This window comes from Pteropus medius, unplaced genomic scaffold (genome assembly GCF_902729225.1).
Source record: "Pteropus medius unplaced genomic scaffold, Ma_sr-lr_union100, whole genome shotgun sequence".
Lineage (NCBI taxonomy): Eukaryota > Metazoa > Chordata > Mammalia > Chiroptera > Pteropodidae > Pteropus > Pteropus medius.
In genome coordinates, this window is record NW_024350319.1 from 21,935,549 (window position 1) to 21,957,572 (window position 22,024).

General features: G+C 31.9%; 1 protein-coding gene across 6 annotated transcripts in view; it reads right to left on the minus strand.

Moving 5' to 3' along the window:
- EVI5 (ecotropic viral integration site 5) overlaps positions 1-22,024 on the minus strand; it is a 183,586-nt gene that overhangs the window by 86,247 nt on the left and 75,315 nt on the right. For 4 of the 6 annotated variants that reach the window (XM_039838847.1, XM_039838844.1, XM_039838846.1 and 1 more), the window contains exons 10-13: positions 11,557-11,617; positions 3,353-3,406; positions 1,478-1,510; positions 762-908 (exon numbers count right to left, since the gene is read on the minus strand). In XM_039838847.1, coding sequence (XP_039694781.1) covers positions 762-908; positions 1,478-1,510; positions 3,353-3,406; positions 11,557-11,617 — 295 coding nt within the window. The remainder of the gene's footprint in view (positions 1-761; positions 909-1,477; positions 1,511-3,352; positions 3,407-11,556; positions 11,618-22,024) is intronic. The other 2 variants (XM_039838848.1, XM_039838849.1) reach the window with 2 other exon arrangements.

The following is a 22,024-nucleotide window of genomic DNA, read 5'->3' on the forward strand; positions in this document are numbered from 1 at the left end:
ACAGAAAACTGAAACAAGAAATATATTGTCAAAGATAAACAGTTGGCTTTTCTTTTTATCTCTCATACTCTTGATTGAGATCACATTAGTCTGAATCTGCTAATGAAAAATAATGTGTAGGTTGCAAAAGATTCCTGAGGATAGCTGTACGATCAGTAGCTGTCTCATACCCTAAGTTATTTAACATAATTTTTTATAAGTTCATTTTTTTTCATTTTGACAACTTCTCTCCTTTTGAAAAAAATGTTAAGCATATACCTTAACCCATAATTTAATGTCTTGATGTAAGAAGTTAAGGCTATAGTATTTGATAAGGCATTATCAAAGCTTTTAATGAGATAATTACATATATTCTACATTGGATAATATTTCGTTTGCGCTATTAACAAAAACTAGCTGAAGTTAAGATTTCAAAATTACCCATGGCAAAATATTTATTATGAAACAGATTTTTAAAACCTGAAAAGCAGGTCTGATACACAGCACTTACTTTCTATGACTGAGAACATAATGTAAGCTAAGAAGATATTACCTATTTCTAACAAAACTGTGTAGACAGAAAAAAAAAGTTAGAACAAGAAGTCTTTAGGCCAGAGTAAGATCATTAAGTATTACAGAAAATAAAATTGATTAATTTAGAATTTAATTAAAGTAGAAAATAAAATTATTTATAACAAGAGCACAGAAGTTGTGCTTCAAAAAAAAAAGTCTAAAGGGAAGGGGACGAGAAAGATGAGAAAAAGTACTACCAGACTCCTTACCCATTGTTGTTGGTGCTGGAGCTTCCTGATGGTATTTTCAGCCTGCTCCAGTTTAGCACTGGCCTCATCACTCTGCTGTTTGATGGTGGCCAGTTCCCGTTTTATGAGGTAGTTTTCCTCAGCCTCCTGGGCTCTTGTCACTTGTCCCTTAGGACATAATTTTTGTGTGTGTAAAGCAGTTTAGGACAGAGTCAAGAAAGACTGCCTTTGTGAGGTTTAGTTATTTACTACGACATATTTTTTTAAAATCACCTCAGAGAATAGAACAGCCTAAGTAATTATTAGCCAGCAGCTCATTATTGCTCCACCAAATTTTGAGAAACTAAATGAAAAATTTAGTTCATCTGATAATCTTAAGAACAATTCTTTCGGCCAATAAAAATTCAGTTCATGCAATATTACTGAGTTGTACATGCAGGACTAACATTTCAATGAATAGTAGTTAATTCCACAGAATCCACTGATTGCCATTTTGTAATACTTTAAAATAAGGTTAGCTTTAAAACGTGCAAAAGGTGGTTATTTTAATAAACCAAGATAACACACAGTTATCAAAAATAAGTTTACACCCATATATACCACCCAAAAAATTATTTCTAGTAAAATGCATGTAAAATTGCATGCATTAAAACACGAATTTCTAGGTTTAGGAATTTCCTTATATATTAGACAAAATGCTAAAAAAAAAACAAAAACAAAAACAAAAAAAACTATACCTGTATCAATCTATCTGCCAAGGAAGCACTTTCCTACAAAATGAAAAATTCAGATAGAAATATAAGAGAAAGAAATAAAATAAAGGTGATAAAATTAGGAATAAGAAGAAACAAAGCATATCCAAATTCCACTACTTTTCATGTAATTAAACTGAACATGTAGATTTTAAAACTATTTTTTACGGAATATGTTTTTATTCTTAAACCTTAAGAAAAAATATATCAAAATAAGGATAGACTGAAAAAAATTATGTGCTTCTAGAAGAGACTAAATACAAATTCCAAGAGGTTTTTCATTATCTAGGACAAATAAATCTCTTTTAAAGCATACTTTTAAGTCTTTATTTTTAGAGTCAGCCATATTGTCAAACCACTTAGATGAAAGAGAGAGGGAATTTGAGCAAGCAATTCCACTTATAAGTGTGATAGCAATTTGTGCAACCCCAACTTCCAAAGATATAGAGCAAGAAAAATATAACAAATGAAATCTATGAGCTCAATGTAATATTCTAGCAATACCTGAGTAAGCAAACTTTTTGGTTGCAGACTTTAATTGATACATACGCATTTACAGAATTCTAAGAGCTAAAGGACACATGTAGGCCATCTAAGCCCATAAAACACATAGTTTTCTAGAAACAAAATCCAAGCTTAACACTTTTCTATAGCACCTTTATCATTCTGAAAGTTCAATGAAATAAAAATGTTTTCTCTATGAAAATGTCCTGCTCCAAAGATAAAAGACTACCTAAGATGTACATTTTACTGTAAACTGAGTATTCAGTGAAAAAAAGTATATAATTAAAACAACTTAAAAACAACTAAGGTTCAACTTTTTTGCAGAATCACCAAAAAAGTAGAATTATCATTAAAGCAACTCTAGTAAGATAAAAGAAACACAGGAAAACTATTTTTGACTTAATATAATGTACTTGCAATTATTATACAACAAAAACAAACATGTAATAAGCATTCTGTCCTTCTGCAGTGCTATTTAATATGAAACCATCAATACTTTCAAGCAAAAGACAAATAGACAAACTATCCATTTTTCATTTACCGCATTCTTGAATATTGATCTACAGATTTTCAGGGAAGACTTTAAGATACTTCACAATATCATGAGGAGTACTTTTAAACCTACTTTCTCTAATCTTTAGTTAAAAAAACACAAAAACTCCAAAAAATACCAAGAGAGTTTGTAAATTCAGATGTTTTTCTTATAATTATCCAAAACTCATACACTATATTTTTATTACTCAATACATTCTTATAGCATTAGAAACAAGTCTACAGAAGACATATCAAGAGCATACTATAAGAAAGAATGCAAAATTACCACATTTGCCCAGTTATTTTACATGAAATAAAGAACAGGTAACAAGTGGTATCAAAATAAGTCTAAGAACCAAAAAGTTTAAGCACAATTTTGCTGTGTTTAAAATCATGGTAAATTTTTATATAAGAAATCAGTCATTTTGACTAAACTTAAAACAATCCTAGGCCTTAAAGGAATCACCACCACATTTAATATGTGGCCAGAAAATAGGCGATATTTGAAATTGTTCTTTAAAGGTAACTTAATTGAGAATCTATTCTATATTGTATTCTGAAGAAGATACATTTTAGAGATTATACGTAAAAATAAAATGTTGCTGTAATAATAACCTTAGTTAAAACTTAAAAATTCAAGAATAGTGGTCAATTTTTACAAATGACAAGTTATACAGTTAAGTAGTAAGCTAGGCAAGCTAAGCAGTCAATACCATGACCTCGGAGACAACCGTGCTAGATTTCTTCAGGCTTTACATAAAATAGACAGAAAAACAATACTGTACATTTAACAGAAGCTTGCAGAAGTAGTCATTTACTTACTTTTTCTAATGTTTCAATGCGTTGTTTTAAAAGCCTATTTTCTGTGCGTAACCTCTGCAAAAGAAAAAAAAAAAGGAAAGAAAGAAAAAGAAACATACAAACAAGAAAAAGGTTTGCAAGCATTCCTGAGAGGAAAAATAACACCTAAATGATAGTCCTTAAAAATGTACCACCTTTTATAAATTCAAAAAGAGCCTAAGGAATGGTTATATTATCATCTGTCAAATTATTAAAGGCTCAGAGTAAGGAATACATGGCAAAGGAAATGACTACATTTATCATTTCAGCTATGACTGGATTTTAAATATAAACCACAGTACAAAAATAACCCCTTTCTTTTCTGTACCTATCATAATGACTCATAATCAATACCATATTTTCTTATATGTCTTAAAATCCTCATTAGCTAGAAAAGATTCTAATTCATTTATCTCCTGCAAAGCCTATCTACATAAACAGCCTTCACATGTCTATCAAATAAACAAATAAGAAGTCTGAGAAATACATGTGCATAGAATATTAAATTGTCAGTTTAGAATTAGACCAGCTTCCATTTATATATAATGTGTTTTATATGCCAAGCTGCAAAATTCCTTACAGTCTGAAACTATAAAGAATGAGTTGTGTTCATTAAATGAATTGTTCATCATGGTTTTAAACATAAGAAAATTAAAAGCTCCAATTGCTAGCATTTTTCTCGTAGTTCAAAAAGTAAAAGTAGATTAAAAAAAATCTTCATCTAATTGTTCAATGCCTAATTCCCCAAAACTGTCAAATCACTGTCATTAAGTATTAAATCAAAAATACTCTACATTATAAAAATCTCTTTTGCATATTTCATCAATATAATTTCATATTAATCCCCTATATAAATTATCCCTTCATTTTAGAATCAGTTAAATGTTATCCCTTTGTTTTGTGATCACTCTAATTTCAAAACCCCTCCTACCTTTTTGTACAAATTTGCTCCACAGCTCAATCCAGCCTTCTTCCAACACCACCTTGCTCTAAATTTCTGCTAAAAATGTCTTCCTCAAAAAATTCTTCTATCAATTCAATCTAATATTTTGTCAGTAAAGACTAAAATACAGTTTATAGAACACAAAGTCTTAGACCAGAGAAATAAAATACTCTATGAATTATTGTATCTTACTAAGTGGACCACAAATTAGAACAAAGAAATCTTAAGAGTTATAACAAAGATACTTTGCAGATTAGATCTTCTTGTTCTATTCACTAAAGCATTTAGATGATTTGAAATGTGTGATCTCAGACTATAAAACAGCATGGTAGTCAAAACAAGTAATTATTAAGTGCTGTTAAAGTCTAGAAAGCCAAAGAAACAAATGTGATTCTCAAAATGTTCTCAACATATTTCATCAAAAAAATTTAGAAAGTTAACCAGTTGAGTGAATAAAGTTATGTTACAACAGAAATAATGCTAAAATAATAAAATGTAGTTCCTTTCTTATTCCCTTTAAATCTTCTGAAATTTTGCTATTAAAATCTAAATTGATTTTTCCCTAAACATGTACCCAAATTTGTTAATACCAATTTTTAAATAAATCATCAATTCCTCATGTGTGTGATATCCACTTCATCATAAACTGGTAACTATAATAGACTTTATCAGTTAGTAAAGATTATTTCAGAATTATCTATTAAATTTCAACTGTTTTTGTCTTTTTTAGGACTAGTATCACAGTATTTTTGGTAATTATAGCTTTGTAATGTCTTTTAATATCTGGTAGAGCTAATTTCTCCCATTGTTATACTGTTTTGTTTATCCTCCCCAAACCTTAACTACTAGTGTACTAAATTAGTTAAGAGACTGGGTTTTGAAGTTAGGCAGATTTAGGTTCCAATCCTTACTCTACATTTAACACCTCTGCATGTTACTCGATTGTCTTAGAATCTCCACTTCCTCATCTAGAAAATTAAAGTAATAACACCTACAATGATATTAGAAGAATTAAATGATATAGACTTAATATATACCAAACATTTGGTTAATGATAAGCATTGCTCGTATTTTAAAATTTGGGCAAAATAATTATTTTATTACTTTGTCTATTTTTTTACATTATTCTGAAGATTTTTTTATTTCTCTGGAATCTTGCGAGGAATTAAATTTGACTCAGTTTGTTAACATGTATTTTTGTGGGGAAATTCAAATGTTTATACAACACATAGTTATTTTTGTCTTTACCTTTTATTCATCTTTTTAAAACATCTGTATGCAAAGCTTTTCAGTGTTTATTTCTTAGGTCCTATCCTATTTTTCATTTAGGTTATTCCTAGATATGCTTTTATTTTTATTTTAAATACAGCTTCTTCGAAGATATTTTTGAAATGTTTATTGCTGATACACAGGAGAGTTAATGACTAAAATCTATCATTTGACTGACTTCTCACACATTTTTGAGTATTCCTCTTTTCAATCATATTTTCTGGAACTAATTAAAAGTGTTTTCTGTGAAAACCACGAAGAGAAATACCAATGAATATGTACACTTAAAAAAGAAATTTTTTGACCTATCAAATTAGAAAAGAAAAAATGAGATAGAGAGAAAGAATGAAATACTTAATGTTGACAAAGTATTACTGAAATGGAAACTCACTGCTAAGAAGAATTTACTCTGGAAATATTCTTTAGGAAATTTACTTAGTACATATCAAATGTCTTAAAAATACTAATATGCTATAATTCAATAATTCTACTTTTTACAACTGGCTATGAAAATTCAAGGTGCCAAAAAACTTTATATTCAAGATACTAACTATAAGCATATTTTTAATAATAATAAAAATGAGAAACAAATATCCTGAAATAGGGAAATCTTGGTTTCAGACAACCCACTCTTCAACCATCATCTCCTATTCTTTCCAACTTACTTATTTTACAACATAACCCAGGCTCAACAATCTTCCTTCTCATAGGGACAATTTAATGATCTTATTAACTTTTCATCATTCCTCACTCCCTGATGTCTTCTCTTCCCTCTTTAATTTCCAGTCATAATAGACTTTCCCTTGCTTTTATTCTCCCTTCCCCACTTCTTTCTTAGTAGTTAGTATACATACCTGATGAAACCACTACTATAGGTAAACATACTGACAACTCTGTGTCTGCACCTGTGCTAGAAAAATATAGCCATGATGCTTAAATTAACAATCATTAACTTTATTTGGATTCTTAATGCATTCTAGCAATAAATATGTATTTACCTAGTCCATTCCTTCTCCTTCTCTCTTAGATCACTATTTCTTTCTTAACTCTTTTGAACCAGCAACCCTCTAACTCACTATCAAATGGTAATCTTGCTTACAATTTCACTGAAAAAACTGGATCAGAAGAGAATTTCACAAGCCCCCACAACCACATCCTACATTTCCCCTGCATTTTTGCCGCTATATTTTACTTTCTCTTTTGTTACTGTGGATTAATTATCTGTAGTAGACCAAGTGTCTTACCTATGTACTAAATCTATACCTGCCTGACTCTAGCAATTATCTTGTCATTCACACATCACTAATTTTTCCTACTTAATTATCACCATAAAAACATGTGCTTATTTCTATCTTTAAAAAGGAAAAAACAAAAAACTACCATCTACTCTTTCTTCTTGGCTTCTATACCTCTTCATTATTTTCCTGCTTTGCTGCTTTATCCTCAACTTCCTAATCTTTAAATGCTGGCTTACACTCAGGCTCAATTCTTGAACTCTTATCTATTCTATCTACACTGATTCTCCAGGTAATCTCAACTGCTCTCATGGCTTTAATATCATCATTGTGCTAAAAGATGCCAAATTTATATTTACATTGACCTGTCTTCTCTTAACTCCAAATATTCAAGGGGCTACCTGAATATCTCCTAGTCATCGCATACTTAAAATATACAAAATTAGACTTCTGGTGTTCCTCCTCAAACCAAATCCTACTGTAGTCTTTCACTCCTCCGGTAATGGAAACTCCATTTTTCTAATTGCTCAGGCCAAAAAGCTTGATTGCTGTCTCTCTCATACCTCCACATTCAATCTGTCAGCTTTACCTTTAAAATCTATTCAGAATTCAATCACTTCTTACCACCTCAATCCAAGCCACCACCATCTCTTGCCTGCATTATTTTATCAGCCTTGTACTTAAGTCTCCCCGTTTCTCTGGTTCTTGTCCCCAGCAATCTATTATTAACACAGGAGCCAGAAGGGTCCACTGAAAACTTAAATCAAATCTTGTGCTCCTCAATTGCTTATCAGGGTAAAAGCCAAAGTCTTCACATAGTTAATAGCATCCTACATTATCTGCAATTCAGCATCTTACCTCTTATCATATTCCTCATCATTCATGTTGTCCCATCTACAATGGCTTCTTTAGCATTCCTCACAAGGCACACTCCTGACCAGATTCTGCTCTCCTTCCAGATATCTGTATATCTAGCTCCCTCACCTCCTTCAGGTCTTTATTTAAAAGTAACTTGGTCAATTTCTCTAAACTTTTGACCTAAACACTACTATTTTATTTTCCCTTCCCTAAGGTATTTTGTTCTCCTGTTTAACACTTATCATCATCTAAAATACTGTACATTTTACTTTTCTGTTATTGTCTAACTTCTGTACTAGAATGCAAACTCCATGAGAGCAGGAATTGGTTTGTTTCATAAACACATCTCAAGTACTTAGAACAGTGCTTGGACATGTAAGTAGGCACTGTAAGTATCTGTTAAATAAGTGACTTAATATTATGCTGAATATTATGCTGCAGCCATTAGTTTTTTATTTATTTTTATTTAAAAAAAATTTTTTTTAGGCAAGGTAACCCTTGGTCGACCTCACAGATTGCAAGGACCTTGTCAGCTTACAATCCCTTATTTTCTATTTTTACACCTACAGCACCTGGTCTTCCTAGGTGGTCTCCCATCCAAGTACTATACTAACCAGGCCAGACCTTGCTTAGCTTCTGAGATTAGACGGGATCGGGCACCATTAGTTTTTTAATGGAAAGGCCATAATGCCAGAGTAAAATAAGAATCCAGATCCTTCTCGTATTACTAATAGGTTAAAGTCTCTCTTGGAAAGCAGCATAGTATATACACTGAAGAACACATATGAGCCTTAAAATGACACAAATCAGAGTTCAAATTCTTGACTTTCACCCTTTTCTAGCAATGTTACCACTAGCATGTTATTTGAACTCTCTGAAACCTAGTTTCTTCAAGAAGAGGATAAGAAAACTTTCATAATACTATTCTATGAATAAAAGGAGATATGCATGTAGATGACCCTTCATATATTAAGTGTTGAATAAATGTAAGTATCAATATTAATACCTCACATTAATTTAGATAATATCTGTCATGATTTCTTTTTTTATAACAGGTAGTAGATACATATGTTTTTATATTATTCTGTTTTTAGCATATCTGGAATATTTCATAATTTTTGAAATAAGAAAAAATATTTAATTTCTGACTAAAAACCAGTCAGAATTTCTAACACTTCCCATTTGCAGGGCCTTGGATCTCTGTGCTCCAAAGCACAAATTTAAATATAAATATTAGACTACCAGTTCATATGTTTGTCTTAAATAGAGTGGGGGATAAAAGTTTTTCTTTTTTAAAGATTTGTGGGTTACCCTAATATAAGCTAGGATTTTAATATTTCTTACCTCCTCCCCCTCAGGTGGAACATCAATAGATTGGAAGAAGATACTGATAAAGATGTTTCTATTAACAAAAAATTTCACACAGTAAAATGTAAGATTCTCCATATAAAAGCATTATTATCAAAACCTTCCTATAACATTTTCAGAGAAGGAGTGGGAAATACTTAAAAGTCACATCTTGATCAGGGAGTTGACCGACAGATATGTCTTAGAATAAAAGGTCACCAACCCAAAGGTCTTAGAATTTTAAAGTAAAAACAATGGAAACCTTAAACATACTGTACAACATCAAAAACTGATTTTTTTATACTTCCATATCAAAACATCAAATAATTTGATGATCATACTATGTGCTTGTTTAAAGAACAGCACAAGACTGTCTCTGAAAGTTTTTGAGGAGAACCAAGGCAAGAAAGTACTAGTTTAACATAACTCATTCTCTTGTAAAAGGGACCTCAGAGGGAAGAGGAGAATGTAAGGAACTGGCATATCTCAATTTAGAGAAAGGCTCAAATAATACATGGCTAATTAATTGTAAATAAGGTGGCCATTTGATCATGACTGATCCTATAAACAAGGTGGTCATCTGATTATAACTGAGATGAGTTGCCAGGTCCAAGTCAAAAAACAAACACACCCAAACAAAGTGAAAAAAGTATAGTTTCACAAAAATTGTTTTGGCTTTGTCTTTTACCGGAGTTGAGGGGACCAAAGAAAGAGATGAAAATGGTACAAGAATAAGAAAAACTATGTGGAAACAAGATTTTATAAAAGGAAAAGACTACCTTTAAGATCAGCATACTTTATTTACTTGATATGTTCCACTAATATTTTTAACTTTTCCAGATTCTTTTCTATAAATAACGTAATGCCATCTGCTTTTGCCTAAGACATATGGAGCTGGCATGCAAAAGTATTCTGTGAGGTACTGAACTACAACTTTTCCCAAAAAACAAAATTTGGAAAAAAAAAACAAACAACAACTGTAAATATAGGCTAGAATCCGCTGAAGATCTTTTTGAAAAGGTCTTTTGTTATTCCTTCAATCATGTGATTTAATTTTAGAAGTAACTTCTTCAAGAACAAGAACTGTTCATAGATCTGAGATTTTTTTTTCAATAACACAGCATGGAGAAATGAAAAGGATGGCTTCCCCATCCTCAGATTCTTGATTTGCAGTTCCAAATACTCCTGGTATGCGATAACCCATACTCTCTCCCCACTTATCAGGATGGCGTACTTTTTACTTTCAGTAGGCTGAAGTGGAGGGTATGATTTAATATTACCCTTACTCATGGTACCTAAAAGAAAAGCAAATGGTAGAGCAGCAGTTGGGTGACAGAATTTTTAAAAAGAAGGGAAAAATATCCATAGGGTTCTTTGTCTGTCTGTCTTTTTCTCTCTTTCTCTAAAAAATGTAGATGTATTTACTTCCAATGGATAGAAATAGGTAACAGAAATGGAAATAAAACGTCTAGAAGAGACAGACTTAATGAGGGAGAGGTCACATAGAAAAATAGGGGAGACTGTCTCCCAGGAGGTTTTTGAGGAACACCATGGCAAGAAGGAGTACTAACAGAACACATTCTCTTGTAAAAAGTACCTGTAGGATGTGAGTAATGTAGTGGTTATTTTATAGCAAGACTGAGTTAACACATGGCTAATTAATTGTGAATAGGTGATCATCCAATGTCTTGCCAGGTCCAAATCAAAACTCAGACAGACACATCCAAATAAAAAGTTGAGTCACACAATAAAAATTGTTTTATTTTTATTTCTTTTTTGAGGGAAGAGGTGAGTATTAAGAGATAGAAAATTGGATAAACCAGTCACTGAATTCCTTCACTATATCATGCTCCTACTCATCATCCCCAACCTGAAATATGAGCATAAGTGCCAATACAACTTTCCTTAACTCCCAGCTCAAACAATACCTAAGATCCTCAACTTAAGAATTTCTGGCCTTATCAGGGCTATAAATAAGAATTTTAAGGTACATATATGAATTTATGCACCTTTTAAGTTGAAAATTTATCTGTTTCTCTGAAGAGTAGTTCAAAAGTATAATTTTTGTTTAGTGAAGGACAAAGTGAAGTAGCAAAAACTTCCTGCATCTATCTCTAAGGCACTCATAATTAATTTTATGAAATAATTTGCTCTATTTGGTCTACCTTAGACTATACTTCTATTAATCTCAACATGCTATAATCTTCTCTGCAACTTTTTAAAATACACTTAAATAGAATAATTCTTTTCCACAGAAGTATTTTCACCAACATATCTAGAAAAAGGGATGAGTTGCACTCTTATACAGTAGAATGAAAACCAGTCTGGTCACATCATTCTGGTTTTTAAAGTATCCTTTTTAAACCATAATTATTAGAGTGGCAAATAAATTTATCAAAAAATAAATACAAACATCATTGCTAAATGCACTACAGGTAGGTAACAAATATATTAACATAACCTAACATCTACTGCTCAACAACTGACTTCAATCAATTTATGTTCAGCACTTTTAAAAGTCCTGAGATGCTTACTTTAATTTCAACTTGCTCTTCCATTTCTTTAGTTTTTATTGTAGTGTATTCCTTTTCAAGCCTAAGAAGGAAAAAAAATAAAGGTGTGTTTTCATTCCAAAGTAGTTATTAAATTATAAAATTTAAAACTATATTAACACAAAATATAATTTCATTAGATTCCCCCAACTTATAACTTGAGATATTTGATATGAGAAAAATCATCTAAATAGTTACAAAAATTCTTACCAAAAATTATTTTCTAAATAACAAAAATAAGAACCATACAAAAGTAAACTTTAGAAAGTAAAATACATAAGGCACCAAACAGAGAACTGAGTTTACAGTCTATTCAGCCCTAAGCTTACAAAATAACTACCCATCATTCCCCCTTAAATTACGATACATCTGTAGAGTTCAACTGGATCTGAAATCACCGCCAAAAATGCTTAACCACAAGGATATGTACTGAGTGACAAATGCAGTGTCATTGTGCAAAAGCTTAAGGTCCATGATGAGCAAACCAATATAAGATTAAATAAAGCGTAAAAGAAAATGATGCAATCAAGAGAAGTGGTAAACACAAGATGTACGAGGCAGCTGCCAGGGTAACATGACATACTATTTTACAGCAAACTGTTGGTTTTTTTTAAATAAGTAGAAAGCGTACATTCTAAAATAATGATTAAAAGAATAGTAGAGCAAATACATAATCCACTAACACAGTTGTTTATTGCCATTATCAAGTATTATGTACTGTACAAACTTGTATGTGCTATACTTTTATATGACTGGTAGTGCAGGTTTGTTTACACCAGTATCACCACAAACACGTAAGTGAATGCACTGCGATATGATGTAACCATCATCACATCACTAGGTGATAGGAATTTTTCAGATCCATTATAATCTTATGGGACCACCTGAATATATTTGGTCTGCTGACCAAAAACACTGTTGTTATGTGGTACATGACTATACTAAAATTGACTAAGAAATTTATAATGGGGGAAAGAAGACAACTATTCCTAACAAAAGAAATCCAATTAATAAGCACAGAAGGAATGAGGTAAATATAAAAGTCACTATTAGAACTCCAAAACAGTAACTGCCATAGGCAAGAAAAATCAGCGGATGCTATAATTGTAGATAAAAGTTTGAACCTAATCTTAAAGTGTTTCTCCCAATATACTTAGCAATTACAAAGGGAAAAATAGTCAACTTATTGCACAAAATCTCAGACAACATCTGAGCCAACTGATTAAGGTTAACATCACCATAACACATGTTGACATCATGCACTCCTTAATATGTACTGAGAAGGGACCCTCACTTCTGTAGTGTCCTTTCCAGTAATGAATATCCTCAATGTAATCAAGAGAAATTAACAAACCCAAATTGAAGGACATTCTACAAAATAACTAAACAGCTCACTTCAGAAGTCTCAAGGTCATGAAAGACAACATAAGACAAGCACTATCACTGACTACAGGAAAATAAAAAATGACAAACGCAATATACTATTTTTGCAACTCTACTACAAGGGTAAAATTATCTTTAAAAAATTTTTATAGCGCATACAAAAATTAGTCCCCAAAAGATATTTTTATATCTTGTTCTCGACCAAAAATGTTAATATCAAGTTTAATGACTTCAAATATTAATGAGACGGCCTCAAATAACTTAGAGCTGCCTTTAAAAATTAAATTATCCCTCAAAAAAACAAAAACCTATTATTTACTATAAACATAAAATCTCATTTAGCTCACAGTAATTTTTTATTAAAGTAAAACATTTAACAAAAAGTTTACCATCTTAACTATTTTCAAATGTAGTTAGTAGTATTAAATACATTTATATAATGTTATGCAGCTATCACCACTAGCATGTCTATAGCTCTTCTTATCTTATAAAACTGAAACTCTACCCATTGAAACAATAACATCCCATTCTCCCCTCTCTCTATACTTAGACAACAATCATTTTATGTTCAGTCTCTTTGATCGTTAACACCACCAAATATTTCATTTAGCATAATGTCCGCAAGGTTCATCCATATTATACCTATGTCAGAATTTCCTTCATTTTTAAGGCTGAACTGCCTTGTATTTATTGTAAATACAATGAATTTTATCATACTTATACGTCACATTTTGCCTATCCATTCATTCATTTACACTTGTTGCTTCTGTGCTTTAGCTAAAATGAATACCGCTCCTATGAACATGGGTGTACAAATATCGTCTTGAAACTTTATTTCATTTTTTGGAGTATATATCCAGAAGTAGAATCACTGGATCATATGGTAATTCAATTTTTAATTTTCTGAGAAATTGCCATACTATTTTCCATAGCAGCCTTAACCATTTTACACACCCACCAATAGTCTACAACAGTTTCTATTTTTCTACATCCTCACCAACACTTGTTATTTTATTTTTGTGATAGAAGTCATCCCAATGGGTGTGGGGTGGTATCCTATTGTGGTTTTAATTTACATTTCCATAATGATCAGTGAGGTTGAGCATCTTTTTGTGTGCTTGTTTTATGGGCCATCTGTATATCTTCTTTAGAGAAATTCTATTCAAGTCTTTTGACCATTTTTCAATTCAGTTGTTTGTTTTTGATTGTTGCTAAGTTTTAGTTCTCTATAGATTCTGGATATTAATCCCTTATCAGATATATGATTGTAAACATTTTCTCCTCTTCTGTGGGTTGACTTTTTATTCTGTTGAGAGTGTCTTAGGCTGCACAAAAATTTTTAAATTTCATTAAATCTAATTTATCTATTTTTCTCTTTTATTGCCTGTGCCTTTGCGTCATGCCCAAGAAATCACTGCTAAATCCAATGTGATGAAGCTTTTGCTCTGTGTTTTCACTTAAGAGTTCTATAGTTTTAATTCTTACATCCAGATCTTGCATCCATTTTTACTTAAATTTTTATGTATGGTTTTAGGTGAGTCCAGTACATTCTTTTGCATGTGAATATCCAGTTTTCCCAGCACCATTTGTTACAAAGACATTCCTTTCCCTATTGAATGTTCTTAGCACTCTTATCAAAAATCATTTGACCATATATATGCAAGGGCTTATTTCTGGGCTTTCTAGTCTATTCTATTGGTCTCTATGCCTGTCTTTATTCTAGTACCAAAATGTTTTGATTACTGTAGTTTGAAGAAGATTTGAAATCAATAAGTATGAGTCCTCCAACTTTAGTGCTCTTTTTCAAGATTATTTGGCTATTTAAGGTCCTTTGTGATTCTATATGAATTTTAGAATGGGCTTTCTATTTTGGCAAAAAATGTTATTGGGATTTTGCATGTTGTTAAGATGTCAGTACTACCCAAAGTGAATCCATAGTTCACTTTGGATAGTACTGACATCTTAACAACACTAAGTCTTCCAGTCAATGAACATAGTATGTATTTCCATTTATTTGTCTAATTTAATTTCTTTCAGAAATATTTTATAGTTTTCATTACACAAGTATTTCACCTCCTTGGTTAATTCCTAAGTATCTTATTCTTTTTGATGCTTTTATAAATGGAATGTCCTTCTTAGATTGTTCACTGTTAGTGTATAGAAACACGATTTATATTTGTGTTGACTTTATATCCTGCTACTTTGCTGAATTCATTTATTAGCTCTAACAGTTTTTCTTTTAGAGTAAGGGGCTGATAGAATCTTTAGGTTTTTCTGAATGTCATTTGCCAACAGAGTTAATTTTACTTTCCAACTGGGATGGCTTTATTTCTTTTCCTTGCCTAATTGACCTGGCTAGACCTTTCAGTACTATGATGAATAGAAGTGGTGAAAGTAGGCATCCTTGCCTTATTCCTGATCTTAGAGGAAAACCTCTCAGTCTTTTATCATTGAATGTGATTCAGCTATGGATTTTTCATATGTTTTGAGATATTTTTCATATTTCATAAAATTCACATATGAATTTTACTATGTTGAGGTAGTTGCATTTCATTCCTAGTGTTGAGTGTTTTTATCATGAAAGGGTATTGAATTTTATCAAATACTTGTTCTGCATCAATTGAGATAGTCACATGTTTTTTCTTCCCCTCATTCAGTTAATAGTGGTGTATTGCACTGATCAATTTTCATATGTTGAACTATTCTGGCATTCCAGGAATACATCCTATTTGGTTGCGGTGTATAACTCTTTTAATATGCTGCTGAATTTGGTTTGCTAATATTTTGTTGAGGATTTTGCACAATATTTACAAGGCATCGTGATCTTTTAGTTTTCTTTTCTTGTACTGGCTTTGGTATCAGGGTAATGCTGGCCTCACAGAAAGTTAAGGAGTAGTCCCTCCTCTTCTACTTTTTGAAAAAGTTTGAGAACTGATATCAGCTATTCTTTAAATTTTTGATAGCATTCACCAGTGAAGGCAACAGGTAAAGGGCTTTTCTTGTCAAGAGACCTTTGATTACTGATTCAATATCTTTACTAGTTATAGGTCTGTTCAGATTTTCTATTTCTTTGAGATTTAGTCTTGACAAACAAAAGCTAGGACTGATTGTTTGCAACTTTTTTATCTTAAAGGTACCCTTGAGCCTCTGTATATATTACCCTCCTGCCTAAAATGCCTTCCCCTTCTCTTGACCTGGCCAACCTCTACTTACCCTTATAAACAGCAAAAAGAGTGAAATTTTTAAAACCAGATGTCACTTTTCTCAAAATTCTCTAATAGTTTTCCCTCAGACTTAGAATATAATTCTGGCCCCTGAGGAGGCCAACAATATCCAGGAGAACTTTTGAAAATGTTCTATATTTGTGCTGTCCAATATAGTACACACTAGCTACATATAAGTGACTAATAAGCATTTGAAATATGGTTAATAGAATTGATGAAGTAAATCTTTACTTGTATTTAATTTAAATGGCCACATGCAGGTAGTGGCTACTACATAGGACAGCACAGCTTTAAATACCCCTATACCCCCACATATCAGACTTCATTGCCCACCACACTCTTATTTGCCTATATTAGTTACACTGTTTTTTTGCTGTTCCTTAAACATATCAGTCACATTCTTGCCTCAGGCATATTTACTATTCCTGCTGTGTGAAATACACTTCCCCAAAATAATCATATGGCTCTCTCTTTCACTTCCCTCAGGTGCCTGCTCAAATGACACCTTGTCAGTCTGTGCCCTCTATCCTTGAGTGTTCTATCCTGCTTTATTTTTCCTTCATGGCACTTTCATTGATGGATTTTATATAGTATATTTGTTCTGTGTCAGTTTTATGCACTTTTATAAGTTTCACACAGAAGGGACTTCCTGTTGTAGTCACTGTTTAAAACCCAGCAATTAGAAACATAAGTTCCTTGAAAAGGTACTCTGGCATCATCTCTTTCAAAAAAACTGAATCTTCAACTTCCACCATCCCTGTCAGTGATATAATTTTTCTCCTCATGTACCTGCTAAAATAATGTTTCCCCTTATCCATTTTAAGACTTCCACAAAAAATGTTTTACCTGAAGCGTATATAGTTGCAAAGAATGTAATTTATGTGTGCTTTAAGTTTTTTCCACTAAAACTTTAAATGAGATTTAGTCTCATTTAATTTATAAATAATGTCTGTTCTATAACCTAAGTGGCAAAGGCAGTTACTGCTATTGAACCAATGAGTCAAATTATATTTACTTTGTCATTAAAGTCTGCCTTTACTTTTCAACTCAAATAAAATACATGTTAATACTTGTCCCCATAATCACCACTCTATTTTCAATTCTAATTATAAGAAAGATAAGACAGCCTTGCCAAGCATTTGTTAGCTGGATAAAATAAAAGCTGCTCTGTTCAATTTTTCTTGCTTTGCTCTCTCAGGGTACACTCCTTCTGGAGCAACACATTCTAAAACTGTCACTTTTGTTTGATACCCCCTTGATTTTTATATCCCAAACTAATGTACTACTGTAAGATCTGGAGAATAACAGGTTTGCCTTTCTTTTATAAAGTGGTAGAAGGCAGACTGCAAAAGGGGAGAGATGAAAAGGAGAAGCAAGACACCTCTATCATAGGAATGTTATCAAGGAGATGAATGTGAGGAAAGAATATACATGAATATTGAAAATCTAGTCACCATATTCTGACCCTCAACAGACTGTATGCAGTTTAAAGACATATAGGTTACATATCTCTTATATGTTATATTAAGAACCTCCTATATTGGCATCTATCAGGCTGTAACTGTAACAAGCTATTTACTTTTCTATTCTGCAACCCTCCAATCTACAGGAAACTTGAATCTTCTTCAGAGTGAGGTCCAAGTCTAACTTCGTTACATATTCCAAGAGTAGTACTTAGTAGAAATGGATGAGACTAATTTTTTAATACTGATAAAGAACTACTAACCGAATATATATAAACAACTACTAACTACTAAAGAGTAGTCAATGCAGTAAGAAGTAGACACTGCAATAGAAAAGGGACAAACAGAAGAAAAACATGAGACCAATTAACATATGAAAAGATGCTTACTCTTATTAATAATTAGGAAAATATGAATTAAGTCCAAAATGAGATATATTTTATACTCAATAGTTTGGCAAAAATTAAGAATACTCAAGTGTTAATGATGAAGTAGAACAATAAGAACTCTTATAATACATTGCTAGATGAGATTATAATACAGAACACTTTGGCAAATTTCATAATGTTGAACATGACCTGCCCTGCAGTCTAGTAACAGAAATAGGAATGGGTTCCTAACTATTCATCATAGAAAATTCCCACACAAATAATCACAGTATTTTAATAGCATGACAGCAAACGAACAAATCTGAAATGTCTAAAATGGCCATCCAGAAAAATGGATACATTATGGCAGATTTACTCAATAGAATATTATACAGCAGTGAAAATTAATGAACTGCAGCAACACAAAAAATCTAATAAATTGTACCATCATAATGTCAATTGCTAAACTCAAGTCACAGATGACTATATACAGCAATGATACAATTTTCATAACACTCAAATATAAGCATAACTACTTATCTATGTAGTATGACTATCTTTCAAAAGCAAGAAAATCAATGATGGATCAAAAATTCAGAATAGCAGGGGAGTTATAGAAGTGAAGTTTTATAGCATTACAGACCTCAAAAAACAAGAAAAATCTCAAATTAACAATCTTAAAAGAACTAGAAAAAGAACAAACAAAGTCCAAAGTCAGTAGAAGGAAAGAAAAATTAGAGCAGAATTAAATGAAATAGAGAAAAAAAGGCAATAGAAAAAAATTAATAAAACAAAGAGTTGGTTCTTCAAAAATAAAATAAAATCGACAAACCTCTGGATAGACTAAGAAAAAAAGAGAAAAGACTCAAATATATAAAATCAGAAATGAAAGAGGAGAAGTTATAACAGATACTACAGAAATAAAAAGGATTACACAAGAATATTATAAAAGGCTATATGCCACCAAATTCAATAACCTAGAAGATATGGACAAATTCTTAGAAATATATAACTTTCCTAGACTGAACCAAGAAGAACTGGAAAACCTAAATTGACTGACAACAGTAAGGAAATTGAAACAGTCATCAAAAAGCTCCCCTCAAAACAGAAGTCCAATACCAGATGGCTTCATTTGTGAATTCTACCAAACATTCTAAGAAGATTCAGTATCTATCCTTCTCAAAATCTTCCAAAAAACCAAAGTGGGAATACTTCCTACCTCATTTTGAGGCCAACATTATTCTGATATCAAAACCAATCCAGGACAACACACACACACACACTCACACTCACACACACAAACACACTACAGGCCAATATCTGTAATGAACATAGATGCAAAAATCCTAAACAAAATAATAGCAAATTAAGTACAATACATTAAAAAGATAATACAACACAATCAAATGGGGTTCATTCCAGAGACGTGAAGATACTTCAACATACAAAAATCAATGTGATACACCACATTAACAAAATAAAAGATAAAAATCTTATGATACTATCAACAGACTAAGAAAAAGCATTTGACAAATACAACATCCATTTATGATTAAAACATTCAATGAAATTGGTATAGAAAGAAAATACCTCAATAAAATAAAGGCCATATATAACAAACCCTCAGCTAATATCATAGTCAATGGCGAAAGAAAAACTGAAAGCTTTTCACCTAAGATCAGGAACAAGACAAGGTTGCCCACTCTCACCACTGTTATTCAACATAGTACTGGAAGTCCTAGCCAAAGCAATCAGACAAGAGAAAGAAGTAAAAGGCTTACAAATGGGAGTGAAGAAGTAAAACTGTCACTATTTGCAGATGACGCTGTTCCATATATAGAAAACCCTAAAGACTCCACCAAAAGAATATTAGAAATGATAAACAAATATGGTAAAGTTGCAGGACACAAAATCAATGTACAAAAATCCATTATATTCCTGTATACTAACATTGAAATATCAGAAAATGAAATGAAGGAAACAATCCCATTTGCAATTGCAACAAAAAGGATAAAATACCTAGGAATAAACTTAAAGGATGTGAAGGACCTATACACTGAAAAATACAAGATATTGCTGAAAGAAACTGAAGAAGACACAAAGAAAAGCAAAGATATTATGTGTTCAAGGATTAGAAGAATCAACATAGTTAAAATGGCCATATTACCTAACGTAATATACATTTAATGATTACATTAAATCATCAAATTCCTAGCAGTTTTCAAAGAAATAGAACAAAAATCATCAAATTTGTATGGAACCACAGAAGACCCTGAACAGTTAAAACAGAGAAAAGAATAAAGCCAGAGGTATCACACTCCCTGATTTCATATTATACTATAAAACTACAGTATTCAAAACAGTATGATACTGGCAATAAAACAGATATACAGACCAATGGAATATAATTGAGAGCCCAGAAATAAACCCACACATTTATGGGTAAATAATTTTTAACAAAAGAGCCAAAAACATACAATGGAGAAAGGAAAGCCTCTTCAATAAATGGCACTGGGAAAACTGGAAAGTTACGTGCAAAAAAATGAAACCAGACTGCTATGCGACACCATACACAAAAATTCATTCAAAAGAGATTAAAGACGAATAAAATACATAGAAGAAAACATTGATACTAAATTTATGGACCATGGTCTCAGAGGAGTTTTTGTGAACTGAACCCCAAAGGCAAGGAAAGTAAAAGCAAAAATAAATGAATAGGACTACATCAATCTAAAAGGCTTCCGCATAGCAAAAGAAACGATCAACAAAACAAAAGGGCAACCAACAGAATAAGAAAAGATATTTGCAAATGTTATCTCCAATAAGGGGCTAATATCCAAAATACTTAAAGAACTCATACAACTCAACAAAAAACAAAACAATTTAATTAAAAATGGGCAGAAGACCTCAACATTTTTCCCAAGAAGATATAAATATGGCCAACAGATATATTAAAAGATGTTCAACTTCACTAGCTATAAGGGAAATGCAAATCAAAACCACAATGAAATACCACCTCATACCTGCTATCAATAAGACAAGAAATAATAAGTGTTAGAGAGGATGTGGAGAAACCACGGATGGGAATGTAACTGGTGCAGCCTCTATGGGAAAGAGTATAAAGGTTCCTCAAAAAAAACAAAAATATGACCCAGCAATCCCTCTTCTGGGTATCTACATGTAAACTGAAAACACTTATTCTTAAAGATACATGTACTCCTATTTTCATTGTAGCATTACTCATAATAGGCAAGACATAGAAAAATCTAAGTGTCCTTTGACGAACAACTGGATAAAGAAGGTGTGGTACATATATACAATGGAATACTACTTGGCTATAAAAATGATGGAATTTTGCCATTTGCAACAACATGGACAGATCTTGAGAGTATTATGCTAAGTGAAATAAGTCGAATGGAAAAGGAAAAGGAGACCCATATGAACAACAAATGAACAACAGTATGGTGATTACCAAAAGGGAAAAGGCATTGAGAGGAGGATAAAAAGGGTAAAAAGGGCTCTAATTTATGGTGACAGAAGGAGACTAGATTTGGGGTGGTGAGAACGCAATGTAATATACAGATCATGTCTTATAAAGCGGCATACCTGAGACATATAATGTTATTAACCAATGTTACCCTAATAAATTTAATTAAAAATAAAAAAATTGAAGAGAAGTGATTACCTGCATCCAAAGTTAATAGTTAGAAATAAAAATCACCTATTTGATTTGCAACTGGGAAACAATTATTTCTTAACATCTCAGCTACTACCACTCTAAGTGAAGCTTTCATTATTCTCTAGTCTGAATTATTTCAATAGTTCACTAACTCCTCTCCCTGAACACATCTTGACCTTACCTCCTCCAATGTCTATTCTCCATAAAGCAGCTAATGTGGTTCTGTTAAAATGTTAAGTCCTTCCTCTGCTCTTACTAAAAATAAAAACAAAAATCTATCTCAAGGGCTATAAAATCTCGTTACCTCTCCATCCCGTTTTCCTCTCTCTCTCC